A 16,951-nucleotide genomic window follows, 5' to 3' on the forward strand; every position below is an offset into this window, starting at 1 on the left:
TCAGAGAACAATCTCCTTAGGGTTATAAGTAATACTGAAGAGATGACAATATKCTGGAAATCAAACTGGCCGGTTTTGAGTACTGATAGAAACAGAGCCACAAGAGCACTTGCAGCACAGGCGAACTCCTTTGAGCGTTGACCCAGCTCCTTGGGGCGTTGCGTACCGGCTCCGAGCTCTGCGTAACGGGCTGTGCCAAGCAGCCTGTGAACCAGCAGGTATAAAACCAGCTGCGGCACATCTGCACAAGCAGCAGACACTGCTGGGTGGACATGAGAGATGGGGCCTTTTTTCCCCACATTAATTATCTCGCAAAAACAGAATTTACAATTTTTTCCCCCCACACTCTTGACACCTTCTCTCCCAGAAGCAGCACTACAGAGACCCCTGTATTTGGAAGAGAAAGGGTTAAGGAAGAAAAAAATCTCTGGGATTCTTTTTCTTGGATGCTAGAAAGGGAATTCAGCCAGCAGCTGTTAGTCCCAGCAAGAACATCCAGGAGTCACTGCCTTACATCTCAGAACAGCTTTCCTTTTCCTGTTGTTAAAGGAGGAAATCATCTGCATATAGACAGAAGGATCAGCTTAGGTCTACAATATTAATGCAAGCTGCAAACATGCCTGTTTGCTAAAGCCCCCAGTATGGGATGAAATAATCCAGACGGAAAAGCAGAGAGCCCAGACCCCAGCACTCGTTTCCTGTGCTATCAGCACTCTCTGTAGCTGATAAGTTAAAGGTTTCCCCAGGAAAAGCCGTACCTTTGGTTAGCTCAGCGAGCACAGAGGCAGTGCAGGAACCCAAATCTAAAATGCTTCTTCTACCGAGCTCTGCAAAGTCCTTGTTCAAGCCAGGCCAGGAGAGGGTTTAATTGGCTGTTACCAGCTCCACTAGATTTCAGCCAGAATTTTAATCTTCATTTTCTTCTGCATGGATTCTACCGAGTAGCTGCCATAAATACCAGCAAGATCAGCAAAGCAAGAAGTCTGATGAGCAGCCATTTATTATAGGTCTAGACTGAACAAGAACTGCCAGGTATTTTCTTTTTCTGTAAATGTGAGCCACGTAGCTTCACGCTAAGAATGGGAGATGCAGTAATTTGGAAACATTTTAAACTAACCTAAAAATATTCAAGCCACATACCAAATGAATGTTGGGAGATTGCTAGGAATATACCAAAAAAGCCTGCTTTCAAACCTCTCTTTCTTAGGCTAAGAAATATGACCACCAAAAGACGGTCCAGGTTCCAAGTGTTCGCTCAAGCTGCAGCTGTTTGCGAGGGAAGCAGCGGTTCACGTAACGGGAAGGATGTGCATTCCCCATGCTCTTGCTCTCAAATGGCTGAGGTGCCACTGACCTTCCCAAACTTTCACTTCCAGCAGGACAGCAGGGCTGCTTCATCTTTCACCCCCAAAGATGTAGTGAAAGCCTGGTAAGCAGCAGAAGTGGAATCCTTTAAACGGTAGCATCTGCACAGCTTCCACAATTTTGCTTGCTACATGCATCGCTTAGGTAGGACTGTTTCATTTAGCAAACAAACAGATTACTACACGCAGCTTTAAACCAAGTGATAAAATAGATTCCTGTAGATACTCGATGCTTCCCCATAAAAATTCAGATTACTGACTGGCATCAGTCTAAGGCTCGGAGTAGGTTCAAGTCTGATATTGAACAGAATATTGCAAAAACAAAAACTGGCCCCACTGAAGAAAGGGTTATTTATGGATTGCTTTATAAGCCTTCAAGAGCCATTTCAGCTCAAACTCTTGATCATAAATTGACTGCTTCAAAGATCCCATTGGAGTACTATCTGCCATTTCCTGGTACAGAAATCTGGCAAGAGAGACCAGCAAGTGAACTGGGAGGAAGAGGAGGAGGAGGAGGAGGAGTTCACCTCCAGTTCCAAAAGCTGCACCAGTACAAACACCCAAGTCAGCTGGACTCTTAGCAAGAGGCCACAGAGCATCCCTGGAGGGGAGCCTGGGAGAAGAGCTACAAACAGAACAAGACTTGCGCAGAGTAATAGGAATGAAGGAGTTTCGGGGGGGATGACGCATGAAACATGTCAACTAGTAGAAAAACTGGAAAAGCAGTTCCCTGAATGATTTACCTGAAGAATAAATAAAAGAAAGGGAAAGGAGTCAGAGTATCAGCACTCATGATGCCTTTGCAGTAACTCCAATCTACTGAACAAATACAAGTCACCAGTTGCAGTGTACAGTGAAACGGCARACAACGTGCAGCCGATCCGGCAACAGCTGCGTTGGGCTCAGCATGTAAATACAGCTCCCACCACACACAACCCACCAAGYACTGTACGACGCTTCTACCAGAACAAATACCACTTCAAAACACCTGACCTGCACATACCCCAAACCTCTTCCTCTTACCCGCTTAATCCTGTTCTCTTTCAAAGGGCCAAAATCCAGTGARGCAGCCAATGCGGCCTCAGCTTCCAAACCAGAAGCAAGTGCGTTTCTCTCATTTGCAAAGCAAGAAAAAAAAATGCCAGCAAAGCACCCTCTGGTTGACTTTCTCTTTGCAAACGTCACCCCAACGTCCCAGATCCTCAGGCCAAGAGCAGCAGGCTTTTTGGTTTTGTTATGCACTACGCTAACAGTAAATACAAAGATACTTCCACTACCATTTGTATTAGGCAGGATCAGCTTCTTATTTAGCTCGTTACCCACACCTACAGCAAAAAACCTGGTTTCATTCCTGTGGCTCAGAGCCTGTTCTGAACCGTGACTCCATTTAACAGTAGGTTGGTGACTTACCCAATTCTTTAGATCCTTGGCTTTCACTGGCCAACTCTCCCATTTTAACCAGAGCATCAAAGTATCCTTTTGCTGCATATGTCATACCTAAAAGCATCAAAAAGAGAAAACGCAGGTTACGTTCTCTTTGATGGCTATCACAACTTCTGTGGCACTGTATCTGAGTGTTGGACACTGTACAAAACAAAGGTTCTTACTTCAAAGGCTTAACCCTGCTGGGAGGGGCTGGACAACAAACAAGCAAAATTAGTGAAGAAACACACTAAAAAAGAGGAAGGCTAGAGCAACAAGATTATAGAGTTATTTAGGAGAGAAAAGGTACATGAAAAATCTAGCTGGTTTTCATTGCAGTATAACTAACCAGCCTGCTTAACACTGCTCAGAAAAATCACTGTGAAATAATTGAATATCAGAGACTTTCATTATAGTTCAGTCTTGTTTGTTGACATTCCAGCTCCACACTCCACTTTAATCAGATAAGCAGGGGGTTTCCTCTAATCACCAGAACATGTTGTACAGCTTTTGCTCAACAGCATCAAATTATGTGCTGAAGTCTCTTCCAGCACGATTTGCTGATTAAGACGCTTCCTTTAGATGCCTCCACAGGCTCCACGATCCAAAATAAAGGATGGCCGAAAAACAATTTTTAAAATTACAGGAAGATCTTGGGCTTCAAAGGGCATTGAAGAAGAGGGATGTGAGAAAAATAGAAATCAAATCCTCATACTGGTTTACCACAACGGATGGTGAAGTAACAGTGTGCCTAACTTCAAACTCAGATGAAATGGGCACATTATAAACAGGCTCCACCACCTAGGTTATTAAAAGATGCATTATCAGTATAACATTTTAGAAGAATAAAAACCTCAGTCCCAAGCKCAATCTTTTCTCCCTCTGTTCAAATCCCTGCTTCTCCTTGCCAGGGAAAACTTAACGTTTCGCTGCTGCCTGCAGCAGGCAGGAGACCGAGCAGGGAAATCAAGAAGCCAAAGAGCACCCAACTCACAAGCCCCAGGTTCATTAGCATCATTTAACATAGCTGGAAAACACTGCTGCATATACGGGTTTATTAAGTGCCAGGCCTCAGGAGATCAAGCAGAGCCTACAGTCCCTGGGCAGTGGATTCAGATGGATGCACTTCCCATCTTGTGGAAGTTGGCCCATTAAAATCCGCTTAAGAACAATACTGAGAACTAGCAGGAAACAAATGTGCTGGCACAGGGGAATGTCTGTACCTGAGAAAGGCGGAGGACTGCATCTTAAAAGACGCTTCGTGGAAACATTTAGGAACCTCATTTGACTTGTGGAAATAAGATTTGCTCCAGGCACAAAACAAGAACACAGATTCTTTGTAAAGGTCATATTTCAAACACCATTATTTAAGAACAGGAGATCAAGTACTTTTTTCCACTGGCTTAAGATTATGACAGCCTCTTCCCTTAAAGGCATTTTCACTGAACCAATTTAAAAAAAAATCCAAGAGACATGTGCAATGCAATTTTCTGAAGGGAGCAGAGGCCTCTCTGAAAAAAAACCTTACTCTACAGTCAAATAAAGCCTGCCTTAAAACATGCAAAACAGAATCAAGCTAAATAGGGGCCAAGAAATATGGGAAGTCATTTTAAGTCAAAATAGTCCAGTTTTGGTTTTCATCAATTCAGTTTACTTTTGATCAGTTAGATCTATATTTCTCTAAATGGCTCCCAAAAGGATCCTATATTCCAAGAGCTGTCCCCAGAATTTTTAGGATTTTCTTTCTCCTCCAGTGCATTGTTCTGGGCACTCTGAACATTTAAATAGCTCTCTTTTAAATGGAAATAAAATCTTAATTCTAAAGACTTTTAAAGCTAGAGAAACTTTGTTGATTGGAAATATATTTATCACCCAGTTGCCAGCCAACATTTTAACGCTCAAATCCTTTCCACCGTGTTCTCCAGGACATTTGCCCCAGCAACACACCCCAGGCAGGCCTTGTGCCCTGCATGTTGCAGCAATATGATCYGATGACCCGAGGTTCAAGAACTGTCTCCAAAGTTTCCTCCCCTCGCTCTCCCAAGGAAAAACAAACATCCCAAGCTAGTTTTCAGCCTCTGAAGCAATGCTGCCCTGTTGCACCCAGCTGCCCTTCACAGGGCTTGCTGCTTCCCGTGTTTAAGCAATAAATGCATCAGCAGCGCAGTTTCACTTACTTGCTAAGGCTTTTTCGTAGGTCTTCCCCATAGAAATGAAATTCCTGAGGCTGGGATTGAACTGCTCCATGATTGTCTAGAGGAAACAAAAGAATAAGGACATCAGGCATCAGCAAAGAGGGCAGGCAGCCAGAGGGGCTCCCGGCAGAGAGGGCATCTCGGCGCTCAGCCCGGGCAGGCGCACCGAGCTGCCAACTCACGATAGTTGTAAGTGCAACAGCAGAGCAGAAAATCCTCCCACACCCCTTTCCGGCAACAACACAATCCAAGCTTCCTGATGCCTGCAAGAGGATGCTGGTCTTACACTGACAAGCCTTGTTTTAAGTATAGCCACGTCTTACGAATAATCTTCAAAATCATAAAGACCATGTTGGCCTGGAAGGACAGATATTCCTTCATTTTGGAGAAATTAACTCCAAGTGTATTAGAATCGCAGGCTGGTATGGGATCAGAACGGTGCAGAAGTAGCCAGGGTCACTCCTAACACYAAGTCAAGCACACAACATTAAGCGGTTGAAAACAGCATGGATGTTAGCTTAATGCAACAAACTGTGCTACCGCTTCAAGCCCTGCCTAGTCCCGTCCCTCAAAACCCTAGTCCGTGCTGCCCCCCACCATATGGGAGCGTGAACACGCACTGGCCAAAGCATTCAATGGCACATCTTCCCTCCACCTCATCTTCRAGCAAAAAGCAAAGCATCGCCTCCGCTCGATTCTAATTTTAGCCAAGAAGAAAACAATTTAAGGCCATTCATTTGCTCTAGTTCTAGCTGTACAACGCTAACAAAAAGCCACTGCAGACAGCAACACCTGGAAACGCTTATATACGAGTGGAAGTTTATGGATTACTGTCTTTCATTCTGAGCGCTGACCAGTCCCTTGTGGGACGCCTGTGGGCAGAGACTGCTGCAGTATCAGATGGAAGCTTGGTACCGAGGCCRAGAAGGGCTTCGGTTAGCTCCCCTGCGCTGGTCACCGGCCAGCAGCTGCGGCACCAGCTCACCAAATCAAGAGAAAGGATTTGGAGAACCTTCCTCATCAAGGACAAGTGCTCCAAAGAACAGTCCCTCCACGCACGCCGTGCCAGTAGGTGCCATTGACACTACCCCGATACCAGGTGGGAGTAAAGCCCAGCAGTAACAGGAGGTCGAGAGCCACCCTAGGGATCCTGCCTTCAGCCCTCCAGCCGGCTCTACCAGAGGAAGGCTGAGTCCAGGTTTTGCAYGCAGACACCCAGCTATGAGGCCGAYGGTCAAAAAGGAGCTTAGACAACAACTAAGTGGCATTTCCAGCAGCGCACGTGCACCGCTTCTGACCCGGCATGCCTGGGTTCGCCTTGGTCAGAGYGGAGAACTTGGGCCACGTCCAGAGCTTCACGCTTCTGAGCTAACAACGGCCCCAGAGCACTTCTCCGCTCGCCTGTTCCGTCTGCGGCGCTTGCCTTCCTCGGAGGCTCACGCTTTCTTGCAGGTGTGTGGGAGCGCGCAGGATCCAACCAGCCGAACAGAATTCAGCTGAAATAACAACGCAGCTTTGCAACGGCCCAGCATGAGAAATCCGGGTGAGTCAGCACCAGAGCTGGGCTCCAGACCCTCTTCCAGGAACTTCAGCGCGAGAGAAACGAATGCCCCAAACAGAAAATTTCATCAGATACAGCAAAAATACCCAATTCAAGAGATCAAAGGAAGCAAAGGGACTAYGTTCTGCTACCCAGCTGTTCTGAGACAGCGGCCAACAGCCCTCAGACCAACTCCAAAGTTGACACAAACGCTGGAAGACGGCAGCTGGTTACGTACCACGTCCATGACCGACCTAGCAGAGCCAGCATCAGCCTGATCTATCACAGAGAAGAGGAAAGGTCTGAAAACYGGTACTTGAAATAATCAGAGGTGCTGAAGACAGAACAACAAGCAGCCAGACTACAGACACCTCCTTCCTCCCGAGCTTGTGCCAGCCTTGGATAAAGCCATGTGCGAGAAATTGCACCTTGGTCTCCAAACACCTGGTGTCACTTTTCAGCTGYCTAAAAATACAGAAATGAAGGTATCAGAAAACACCAATATACAGGAAGTGTTTTCTGTACAGTTTTCCTCCTTCGCTTTCAGGTCCTTATTTAATGTAGGACATCGGGGACTGGGGGCAGGGAAGGAATAATCAGATCACAAATACCAATGGGTCTTTGCAAGTTTTTCACAGCAGCTACCGAATCCCTCTCTCTAGCCCTGCCATGAGAAGTTATTCAATCTCCCGGTAACCATAGCATCCTTAAAAACCAGGCACTAATTCCCCAGCCGAGCTGTGGAAAAAGATAACACAATCTCCACCCTCTCACTGCAAACCTGGTCTCCGAACTGAACTCTGGCTGCAGAGCCGCGTACCTGCCTCCCTCTCCGGAGAAGGCCCCTTGCCCTGCCGCGACCACCAGCCCAGGGGACCGACGGGAAATTCAGTTTAATGCCCAAATGCCTCTGCACCCCGGGGTGCTGCACCAGCCTTCCCGCAGGGCGCARAGGGCTCCTCGGTCCTTCGCCCTCCTCTCCCCACGCCGCCCCGGCGCTGGCAGCTACCCCCTTCCGCAGGGGAGGGAGGACGGACAGGACAGACACTTGTGTCGAATAAGCTGATTAAGCATCTGCCACCTCGTTTGAAGCTGGCCAAACGCTATAAAGCTCATTTTCTGCCTGAGGCATTTTCATCCCCAGTTCCTGCTGCCTGGTGTTTTGAGGACGGCGGTTTAATTTGCTTCTGCAGATACACGCGCGGCAAGACCCATCAACAGCAGCAGCCGAGCTGCCGCCTTCCCCCAGCCCAAGACAGYGGTTTATTAATTTCAATAAGCGCTAATCTTTGTGGGATGCTCGAGCGCAGAGGCCAGCACTCAGCACGCTTCCCGGGGGGTCACCGCCTCGGTGCCGGGATTCGTCAGCTCAGGAATTTTTTTAATCCTCCAAGTAGCATCCATGCCTGGCCTCGCTCCGTCGCTCTCCCAGGAGAGCGGCAAGGATGGCAGGCGAGCGGGAAGCCCCCCAGCCAGCGAGGAGACCACCGCTCCTCTCCCGCTAGAGATCAGCTGGGTTGGGAAGAGCTATTCAATATATTAATCCAAACCCAGATCTGGTAGTGATGCATCAACAAAAGCTTCCTCCAGCCTCACCGTGGCCTCAGCACGGTGCTTCCAGGTGGGTCCCGCAGGATCGTACACAACACTGAAGGGCAGAAGATGGTCCAAAGCTCCGAGGAGCCAACGCCAGGCTCGCCAGAACCATCACCGCTAACCCAGGTGGTGGGTCAAGCTCCGCAGCCTCATTCACTTATCGCACACGAAAGCGCCTTTGGGACAGCACCGCGCCGTGCAGCGAACGTGCTCAGCTCGAAAGGAGAAAATTAACCTGTAGCAACAGGCCACGTAATGAGTTGTTTTCCGTAATTGCAGGAGACAATTGCATAGGCGTTAATTAACGCTGAGGAGGATTGCTCTGCCATTCCCACCTCGTGCGCTTAACTTCTGACAAACTACCTCCCTCCATCATTCCCCAAAGCTGCTGCTGTCGCTGAAGGCACAGGGAACCTGCGAAGTTCATTCGCAACAGCCGCATTTGCAGCAAAGCGCTCCGGGGTTCGTCAGTTAGAAGTTGGTCCCGTCTTCTTCCCTCGCCCACTAGCTGAGAAACCTCGTTAGTCCTGGCAGAGCCAGCGCCCATTACAAACTCTGCCACGCTCAGCAGCTCAGCCCAAGCAATCTGAGGCTGAATAATGTTTATGCAGAAGAAATGCTGCCAGAATTTCTGTGGGGAAGTGATTTTTAAATAGTTTGCTAGGTTAAGTGCAGTGTGTGCGTGCATGTGTGTGTGTATATTATATACATACACACATAAATAAAGCGATTTTTGCAGCGTTGCCTATGTAAACATATCTTTCTGAAGAAAAGTATAAAACTTGGAGAATAACCAACCGAATAGGATCTACAGATAGAAAGCATCACCTGTAGGACACAAGCCCAGGTGACTTAACAAGCATTAACTGTTTTGCACAGCCACAGCGAGTTCAGCCGTGGACTTGCTGCAGACAGCTGCGTTTCGGAACGAGCCCTCGGGAGGGGAGCTGAGCCCCGCGCTCCCCTCTCGACCCGCAGGCCTTGCACAAACATCGCGGGATTGCACCGATTCGGGTAAATCCTCTTCTGACGTTAAACATCTTCCCGAAACCGGAGGGGACCAAAAGCGTGACCCTGCTGCAGCCGTTCTGCAACGCGCTCCGAGGTTCCCAACTGCAGCCTGCGAGAGCATCCGCAGCCCGGCCCCGGAGCGCCGCAGCCTCTTCGAAGCAACAGATACAGAAGAAAAAGCACCGCAAAAAGGATCCAACTAATCAAATGAGAAGGGGGCAGGGGGTGACCCTTCACTGGCCAAATAAAATTTGTGAAATTTAAGAAGTTTGCCGAAACTGAATGTTTCTAGACATTGTTCAGAGCTGCCGGTGGGAACGGAACCGCAGAGCGGGATCAAGCGGCTCTACAGCGCAGGCGCCTTTCTSAAGTTTTTCAAGCCTTATTTCCACTCCCATGGTGGGCAGAAAAGATTTCCCCAAAACTGATGTACAAAGGTACCCACCACGCGAGAAACTGAAAAGCTGCCAACTGGTGAGAAAACAAAGATCCTGGCAGATAAACGTGTTTACGTTACATAACGTGCTCAGCGAGCAAGAGCTTCTCGCGCCCAAGTCAGCCAGCAAAACGCTGCAACTGCTCTCACTAGACGGCGTGTTGCAACGCGAGGGAAGGGGCGGCTGGGCCACGGCAGCTCCGGACACGGCACGCAGGGTCCTGCCAAAGCGGGGGAAAGAAAAAAGTCCAGGCGTTTAGTCACGTAGCCCCTGAGCTGGCACCTTGCAACGAATGAGAACTGCACTAAAAATAAAAATTCCAGTTTAGGCAGAAGATGCTGCCCCATGCTTCCACCTGAGAGAGGTGAGGGAAGAAATGCCCGTACGCGCTTCTGTCGTAGTCTCCTTGAGCTGGCAGGGGGAAACCAGGTTTGCAGGACAGTACAGCAAAGCCAACATTCAGCAGAATTCGGTAACGAAAGCAAATCTCATTCTCCCTCAAATTTTGCTCCATCAGCACCACCCGCAAGTTGTTTGCCTTCCACATGCCGCCTGGGCAGAGTTAAAAAATAAAATAAAATAAAAATACACAGACAAAAAACCTGGCAGCTAAAGGTTGAAAGGGCTTTGCTTTGTTCCACTGCACTAAATTCCCTGGGTAATACCACTCAGCTCTCTGGGACTGGTATGGCTTTATTCAGCTGCCAAAAATGAAACTAATGCAAAGCACGAGGTCTCCAGGACATAGCTCTGCTGAATTAGAGAGAGGTAGAAGAGTCAATAGAAAATAAGTTTCCTGTCTCTCCCCCAAAGCACTTCTCCACTTCTTCATGTTACAGCAAAGATTTATCTGCTGCTACAATGACATAATAATCAGCCAATAATTAAAAGTTTAAGTCCTCCCCAAGCAGCAAGCTGGAGCCAGCTCACTTTGTATCAAGTTTCTCCTGCACAGGAAACAGATCTTCAGCATCTCCTCGAGACCTTTTAAAAAATTCTTTAAAAGGAAGAGGCTGCACGATTCTCCTGAGCTCCATCACTGCAGCCTCCGAGATCGCTCCTAAACCTGGACACAGAGTAAAAGCAATAAAGCACGAGCAACTCTGCTCCGCTAGGGCAGGCGGAGATGGTCAGCGGCCGCGGTTCGCTCGGCAGTTGGGCTCCACACCACGCACGGCACCAGCCAGGTGGCTTCAATCAGCAGCAGCAGCCGGGGAAAGGGCTGCTCTGCATCACCACGCTGCTCCGGGAGACGGGACGTCACTCGGCACGGCTGTGTCAGACTGTCAGCGACGTGCACGCTGCCCCAATTAGGACTCCCGTAATTGGAGCCAGACTTCATCGCAGTCGAGCCAGAAAGTCTCCCCTCCGCACCTCGCGCTGCACAGAAATATTGCAYGCGCTGGCAGGAGGAGGACGAGGTCCTTCCCAAGGCGGGCAGGCAGCGCAGCCCGGGCTGTCCAACTGCAGGCTCTTGGCACCTCGTTTACGCTCTGGCCTCGGCCTCTTGGCCAGCAACGCTGCRAGAGGCCAGACACCAAGGATTAATGTGCGAGGAGGCTCTACTGCTTGGGTTCACTTCCAAGGGATGAGCGTCACCGCAAACGCGGTGGTGTGCCTCACTCTGCTGCGGCTCGGGAGCTCTCCTCCCAGCTACCGCCTYGCAAGGAGAGCCCGCGCAGCGCTTGCTGGTGGCATCCAAGGGCCAGCTCAGCAAACAGCAGTGACAGCTTTGCTTCCAACCTAAAAAAAGTTAACCTCAATATTTTTCTGGCATTCTTGTTTGATGCACGTGAYGGCTCCTTGCAAGGCAGGGGCTGTATGGTGCTACGGGTGGGCCAGATGCAGTCTGGCACACCCCGACTTTTCTGTGCAAGCAACTCACAGGTCTCAGCAGGCTGTTGTGTGATCATGACCAGCACAGTCGGAGCAGGGGGGAAGCACCCATGGGACTTTCCGTTATGGCACAGCTGTGCTACAGAAGCAGCTCGGCTATAAGGAAGTTTTGTTTCTAAATGGGTCACCCCTGCTTCAGAAACACCTTTCATTATTTCTGTATTAATATTTAATGCCCAAACAAATCCCACCCGCTGCTTCCATCTCAGCACRCCCTGCCCTGTGCCATCAGGGCGGAGCTGTGTAGTTTTAAGAGACCAACTTTCTGCTCGGAGGGGAACCTGGCTGTACTCGCTAGTAGGGCTAACTTCAACCGCTCGCAACRCACCTGCAAACTCCGCCTGCAGGAACATCCTCATCCAGGCACTGGAAGCGAAGATACATAACCCCAGAAATCCCTGCCATCTCCGCATACGGCGGCTACCATAACCCATTACACAGCAGCAGCGTTTCACAACCCCGGAGCAGCTGCCAGCTGTTGCTCTGCACCGCTCCCACACTCCCAGCACATTTGCCTCACTGGCAGTATTTCCACAGCTTGCTCCAGGCCAGTGCGAGTGGCTGAACAGTCGTCACTCAGTTAGGAACCTCACAAGATCCTGTCCCAAAGCCAGGCGGCATGACCAGGGCTCAGGACAATCTTTACCGGACAGAGTTCAGTAAGCAGGGGACTCCAGAAGAGCAAACAAAAAAAACCCCGTAGGGCCCCCATCTAAAGCCACTTAATATCTACTAGCTACCAYGTCAGAAGAGGGAAGATTTAGAGCCCCAAACAGTTCTTGCAGTCAGTATTTGGGCTTGAAGCAAACCAGAGATGGACCTGCATGGTGCACAGAGCACCCATCTGGGAGATGCCTCTTCGACCAGCAGTAAGCCTTGCGAGGCAGACCTGTCACCCAGCCCTCAGGGCTTTGGGCTCYGGGCTGTTGAGCTGGGAAGGGTCACCCAGATGCCTGCAGCAGCAGGAGGGGAGCCAGGAGGACTCGTTTCCTGCAGACCTTGGACCAAAAGGCTCGACTCGTCCAGTCAAAGGCTCTGAGATGTCTGAAGCAAGGTGGCCAGTGCCACACGATGCCCTGCAACAAGAGCAGTACAGAAGCAAAACCAGTAGCTGTGAGCTGAACCGGCACAGCAAGCCACTGAAGGCAAAGCCAGCAGCCACCCCTGTCCCCGAGACCATCGCTTTTCACTAGCGCTAGCTGCAAACCATACGGGAAGAGACTCAGGCTGCCTTAGGCAAGCCATCTACCTTCTTTATAACACGCCTCACTCTGCAAATTTTAATAGTTTTGAGATGCATCATCTCAGYAGAAGCCAGTAACCACTCAAAATCCACAACAGCGTAGTACACGCGGAGGGGAGGGAGCGGTAGATGAGCAACAGGCTTGCATTGCCACCACCCCGGCTCTGCCACGGCAGCCGCACCACCAAGCAGCAGGGCAGCGCCAAAGAGCGAGCAGAGCCCACGCAGCCAACTTTGGACCTGTTTGAACAGCCTGATCAGCATAAAGCCTTACTTCAAACGAACGTGGTTGCAGAGCCGAGACACCCACAAAGATACAACTTTGGCAAAAAGCACGTTATCTCTATAAAAACGCCACAGCCCTGGGTGCTGCAAATTAAGGGATAACAATCCTGGTCTCGCCCTGTGACACACTCTGCAGTTAATGCCGGAGAGGGAACTGTGCAGAGCTTGAGCTGCTCCYCTGCAACGCAAGCGCACACCCGGCAGCAGGGCACTACAGCCGGCCACGCGGCCGTGCAGCGGAGAGGCCGATCACCACGGGTCCAGACAACCGCTACCACAGGGGTTAGTTCAGCAGAGTCTCAGCAAAACAGGTTTCCCACTTCTGTGGTGCAGGAAGTACCAAATGCTCTTGTGGCCYGAAGCTGCAGGAGAGCCCAGTGCATGAAATTCGGGGGTGGCACAGGATGACTTCTGGGGCCAACTCTTTCATCTTCTGTCATATCACATTTTCTCTCTGCTGCCAAACACCAAACCACCCACCATTTCCCTTCTGATTCACTTGAATAAGAATCTCTCCCCTTCCCTCTGGACTTGGAGATAATGAGGCAAGAGGCTGTTATGCTGGCAATAACATTTATTACATCTGATGTGTAGCAAATGACTATCAGAAATTACGCCTGCATTTGTGCAGGAATATTAGGTTTTGAGTTTGGGGTGTTTTTAAGCAAGCCTTTCTTCAAATGCAGAACTACTCACACACCATTGCAAAACAATCTTCCACATGAAGAAACAGTTTTAAAATGAAATGGAAATTATACTGTAAACTGCAATAATCTAATCTGCCACGAATGAGACAGACTTGTCTTCGGGAGGGGAGAAAGAATTGCCAGTCCCTTCTTTTCACAAACAGGCAATTCTGCGCAAAGGACACCACTTCCTATTTGATAAAGAGCAGAGATGGGGAACCGCTGCCTGCAGAGGAGCCCGGGCTTAGGGGAGAGTTGCGTTTCTCACCAAGCTGCCCGAGTCGTCGCCTACAGCAGAAGTTTCACGCATCCCTTTGTTTGCAGCAGGTCCATCAGRACCAGCGCAGCAGCTGTGCTGTTACAATAAGGTCCATAAGAATGAATCAGCAAGAGGGGAAGGTGGGATTACGTTGGCGGAAGGTGCCAGCTTCCTCCAGCTCACTCTGTAATTACTACACGTGTAGGCAGCTGACTGTAGTGGCAGCATCGGCAAGGGGGCGGCTGACAGCTCCTCCACCGTCTCATTAGTGCAATCATTCTGAGGGTGAACACTGGTTCTGGAAAATAATTACAATGGGCTTCCTAAGCAGGATGCCTCAGGAAAGCCTCTGCTGGGAGAGAGGATGCCTGGCATGTAGAACAACTGCAGAAAGCTGGCTACTCCAAGCATCACGGGGAAGATGCAAGACGTGGTTGTCCAGCTGCTGCTGAAACTCCAACAAGACGACACCCRCGACTGAAAGCAAAGCAGAGCTACTGCCCATCCCATGGCCATGCTCTGTGGTTTGCAATTCGGTGGCTGCAGAGAGGCAGATGACAAACCTCCCCCATCCTCGTTCCCCTTTCTCCACCTCCAGGACTGTCTCTTCCTTCCCCTGCTTCTGACCAAAGCAAGGTTCAGGCTACTGGAGAGGCCAGAAGAGCCCAGTCCAAGTAATACTTGGACGACAGGGATCCAAAGCATTAAGGGGGCCATTTTTCACTTGTAAACTCCAAAGTTWGTCAGTCATAGCAAGATCACACCACCAGTGCTGTCCTTGAGCCACCAGCCCTTGCTCAGGGTTCCAGGAGATTTCAGAAGTACTCAAAGGAATAAGCAAACATCTCATTTCTGCATATCCCATGCAACAAATCTCCAGAAGCCAAGAAAAGTATTGCCTTCTTAAAGAAAAGTCACCTTGCTCACTAAAGGAAATACAAATATAATCTCTACCGTTTTCCTTTAATTCTCACCCCAGAGAAGTTAGATGTGGGCTAAAACTGCCAGCTTTGCCTTCAGCTCCAAGTTCTCATTCTCTACACTCCAGCTGTTGGGAGCTCCCACAAAAATACCGAGGAATTAAAATGTTAACTAACCAATAGGTAAAGCCTGTCACCTTTGGACTCCCTTTGAGTCCATCTGATCTTGGGGCCAAAAGGGACAGTGTGTGCTCTTTACGCCTGGCGTTTTCTGAGGGTAGCTACACTTTAGCCAGGCCAGTCAGGCTCCAATGGAGACGGCGGTTGTCTTTTGTTCTGTGACCAAGGGCTCTTTGCTAAGTTTCCACCTCTGGCTCACGCTGTACRAGAATGATGAAGATGGTCAGAGGCKAGAGAAGAGCACGACCAACATTCACCCTTCATTTCTTGGGGGAATAAACAGCATTTAAACGCAGTTGTTTTCAAGGCAGAACCTCCTCAACATTTCCCTCTGGCCAAGGCAAACACAAGGCTCAAAAATCAAGTTTGGTTTGAAACCGCCAAGACAAACAGTAGCAGCAGATCACACAGCAATGGCAAACAAGCCACCCAGCAAGCTCATTAGAGGGCTGCGCGCCGGCTCCCAGGGAAATTGTTACCTGCACTGCAAGCGCGTTATTAACACAGTTCTTCAAAGACAACACACCTTAAACAACAACTGAGTCACCAGCTGAACCTGTTCGTAGCAGCTGTCCTTGGAGACTGACCCACACGAACGGCTCAGTTTTGAAGGCTGGTAGGTCCAGGGGAATTATTTCCRCAGCGATTAGCCCCGTTTGCTCAGCTTCCCCCCGCCGCAATCCCCGGCCACCCATCCGCGCTGATAAGAGCAACGCTCCGTTTCACAGGAGGGGAAAGCCTTCGGGCTGCATGGGAAAGTTAACCAAATTAACACCCAGAGGTTACCAGCGCTGCACCCTGGCACTGCCCGACTCTAAGAGCAACCAGCGCAACTGTAAATCGTGGTAGAGCAGAAGCGTTTAAGGGCAAAATGGAGTCCCACAGACACCCAAACCCCATCTATAATTAAACTGCCAAGCCACAACTAAAAAGCTTCATTCTCAGACCTGTTCTAGAGTCAGTGGCCAAAGATTTTATTGTCATCAGCTCCATTTGAACYGCTGCTACACCCTAACATCGCAAGAAAACAGATGTTACAACTTTACTACMCAGATTTTTTGGACTAAGTTTTTCCATCGGAGTTTTATTCACTGAACGCTCACAGGCAACTCAGTCTAACCATTTAAAAYGCAGGAAACAGTGCAAGCTTTCCAGTTTAATGAATGACATCCTGCATTACATGTTAGGCTAGAAAGATTTTATTAAATTTGGTCACAGGACCYAGTAAAGCAAAACCACTTCCTTCATGAGGCAAATTAAAGTACATAAAATATTTTCTTTTTCTCATGACACTGGTAGGAAAATGAACAAAAAAAAAAAATCTAAGAGATTCACAGGCTTCAGCTATAACCAAGACACAGCAACTGCCTCCAATTAAAGAGTTGTTACGAGAAAGCAAGCGATGACCTCAGCTTGGCTTACCTGTCCTGGGACTATCTGATCRCGGGAGACCTCTGCCAGGCCGCGAGATAAGAGAAATGCCTCCCCAAGCCTTCATCCCCCCAGGGAGCCACATCGCACCAGCTGGAAGAGGCCTCCCGAGTAAACAGGTCCGCTCCTTCCTCTCTACCCAAAGAGTTAAAAATCTGCATGCTAAGTTAAGCAGCAAGCTCGCACTTGCGTGCCGCCTTCCCAAGTCCCTCAAGAGAGGCACCAGGCGCGGAGCAGTTATCCGATTCAGCCACGAAGCAGCGTAAGGGGACTTCAGAGAGTCCTTCTGCGCCGGGAGACCCACGACCGCYTCGCGCAATTAAAAGTGCGGCCGCGCGCAGAGCTCCACGGCTTCACCCCGGCACCGGCCGCCGGCCGGCAGCGCATCGGCGCCGCCGATCCGGGGCTCGGGCCGCTTCCAGAGTTTGCCCCGAAGCGGAGAAGCCCTTCGCCGCCCTCGCACCCCGCTGCCGGGGCGAACGGGCG

General features: G+C 49.7%; 1 protein-coding gene across 2 annotated transcripts in view; it reads right to left on the reverse strand.

Annotated features, from left to right (window-relative positions):
• BAIAP2 (BAI1 associated protein 2) overlaps positions 1-5,059 on the reverse strand; it is a 41,867-nt gene extending 36,808 nt beyond the window's left edge. For both annotated transcript variants that reach the window (XM_026082006.1, XM_026082005.1), the window contains exons 1-2: positions 4,964-5,059; positions 2,775-2,861 (exon numbers count right to left, since the gene is read on the reverse strand). In XM_026082006.1, coding sequence (XP_025937791.1) covers positions 2,775-2,861; positions 4,964-5,033 — 157 coding nt within the window. In that variant the 5' untranslated portion in view covers positions 5,034-5,059. The remainder of the gene's footprint in view (positions 1-2,774; positions 2,862-4,963) is intronic.
• Positions 5,060-16,951: the final 11,892 nt, after the last annotated feature.

The sequence above is a fragment of the Apteryx rowi genome, unplaced genomic scaffold (genome assembly GCF_003343035.1).
Source record: "Apteryx rowi isolate R43461 unplaced genomic scaffold, aptRow1 scaffold_564, whole genome shotgun sequence".
Lineage (NCBI taxonomy): Eukaryota > Metazoa > Chordata > Aves > Apterygiformes > Apterygidae > Apteryx > Apteryx rowi.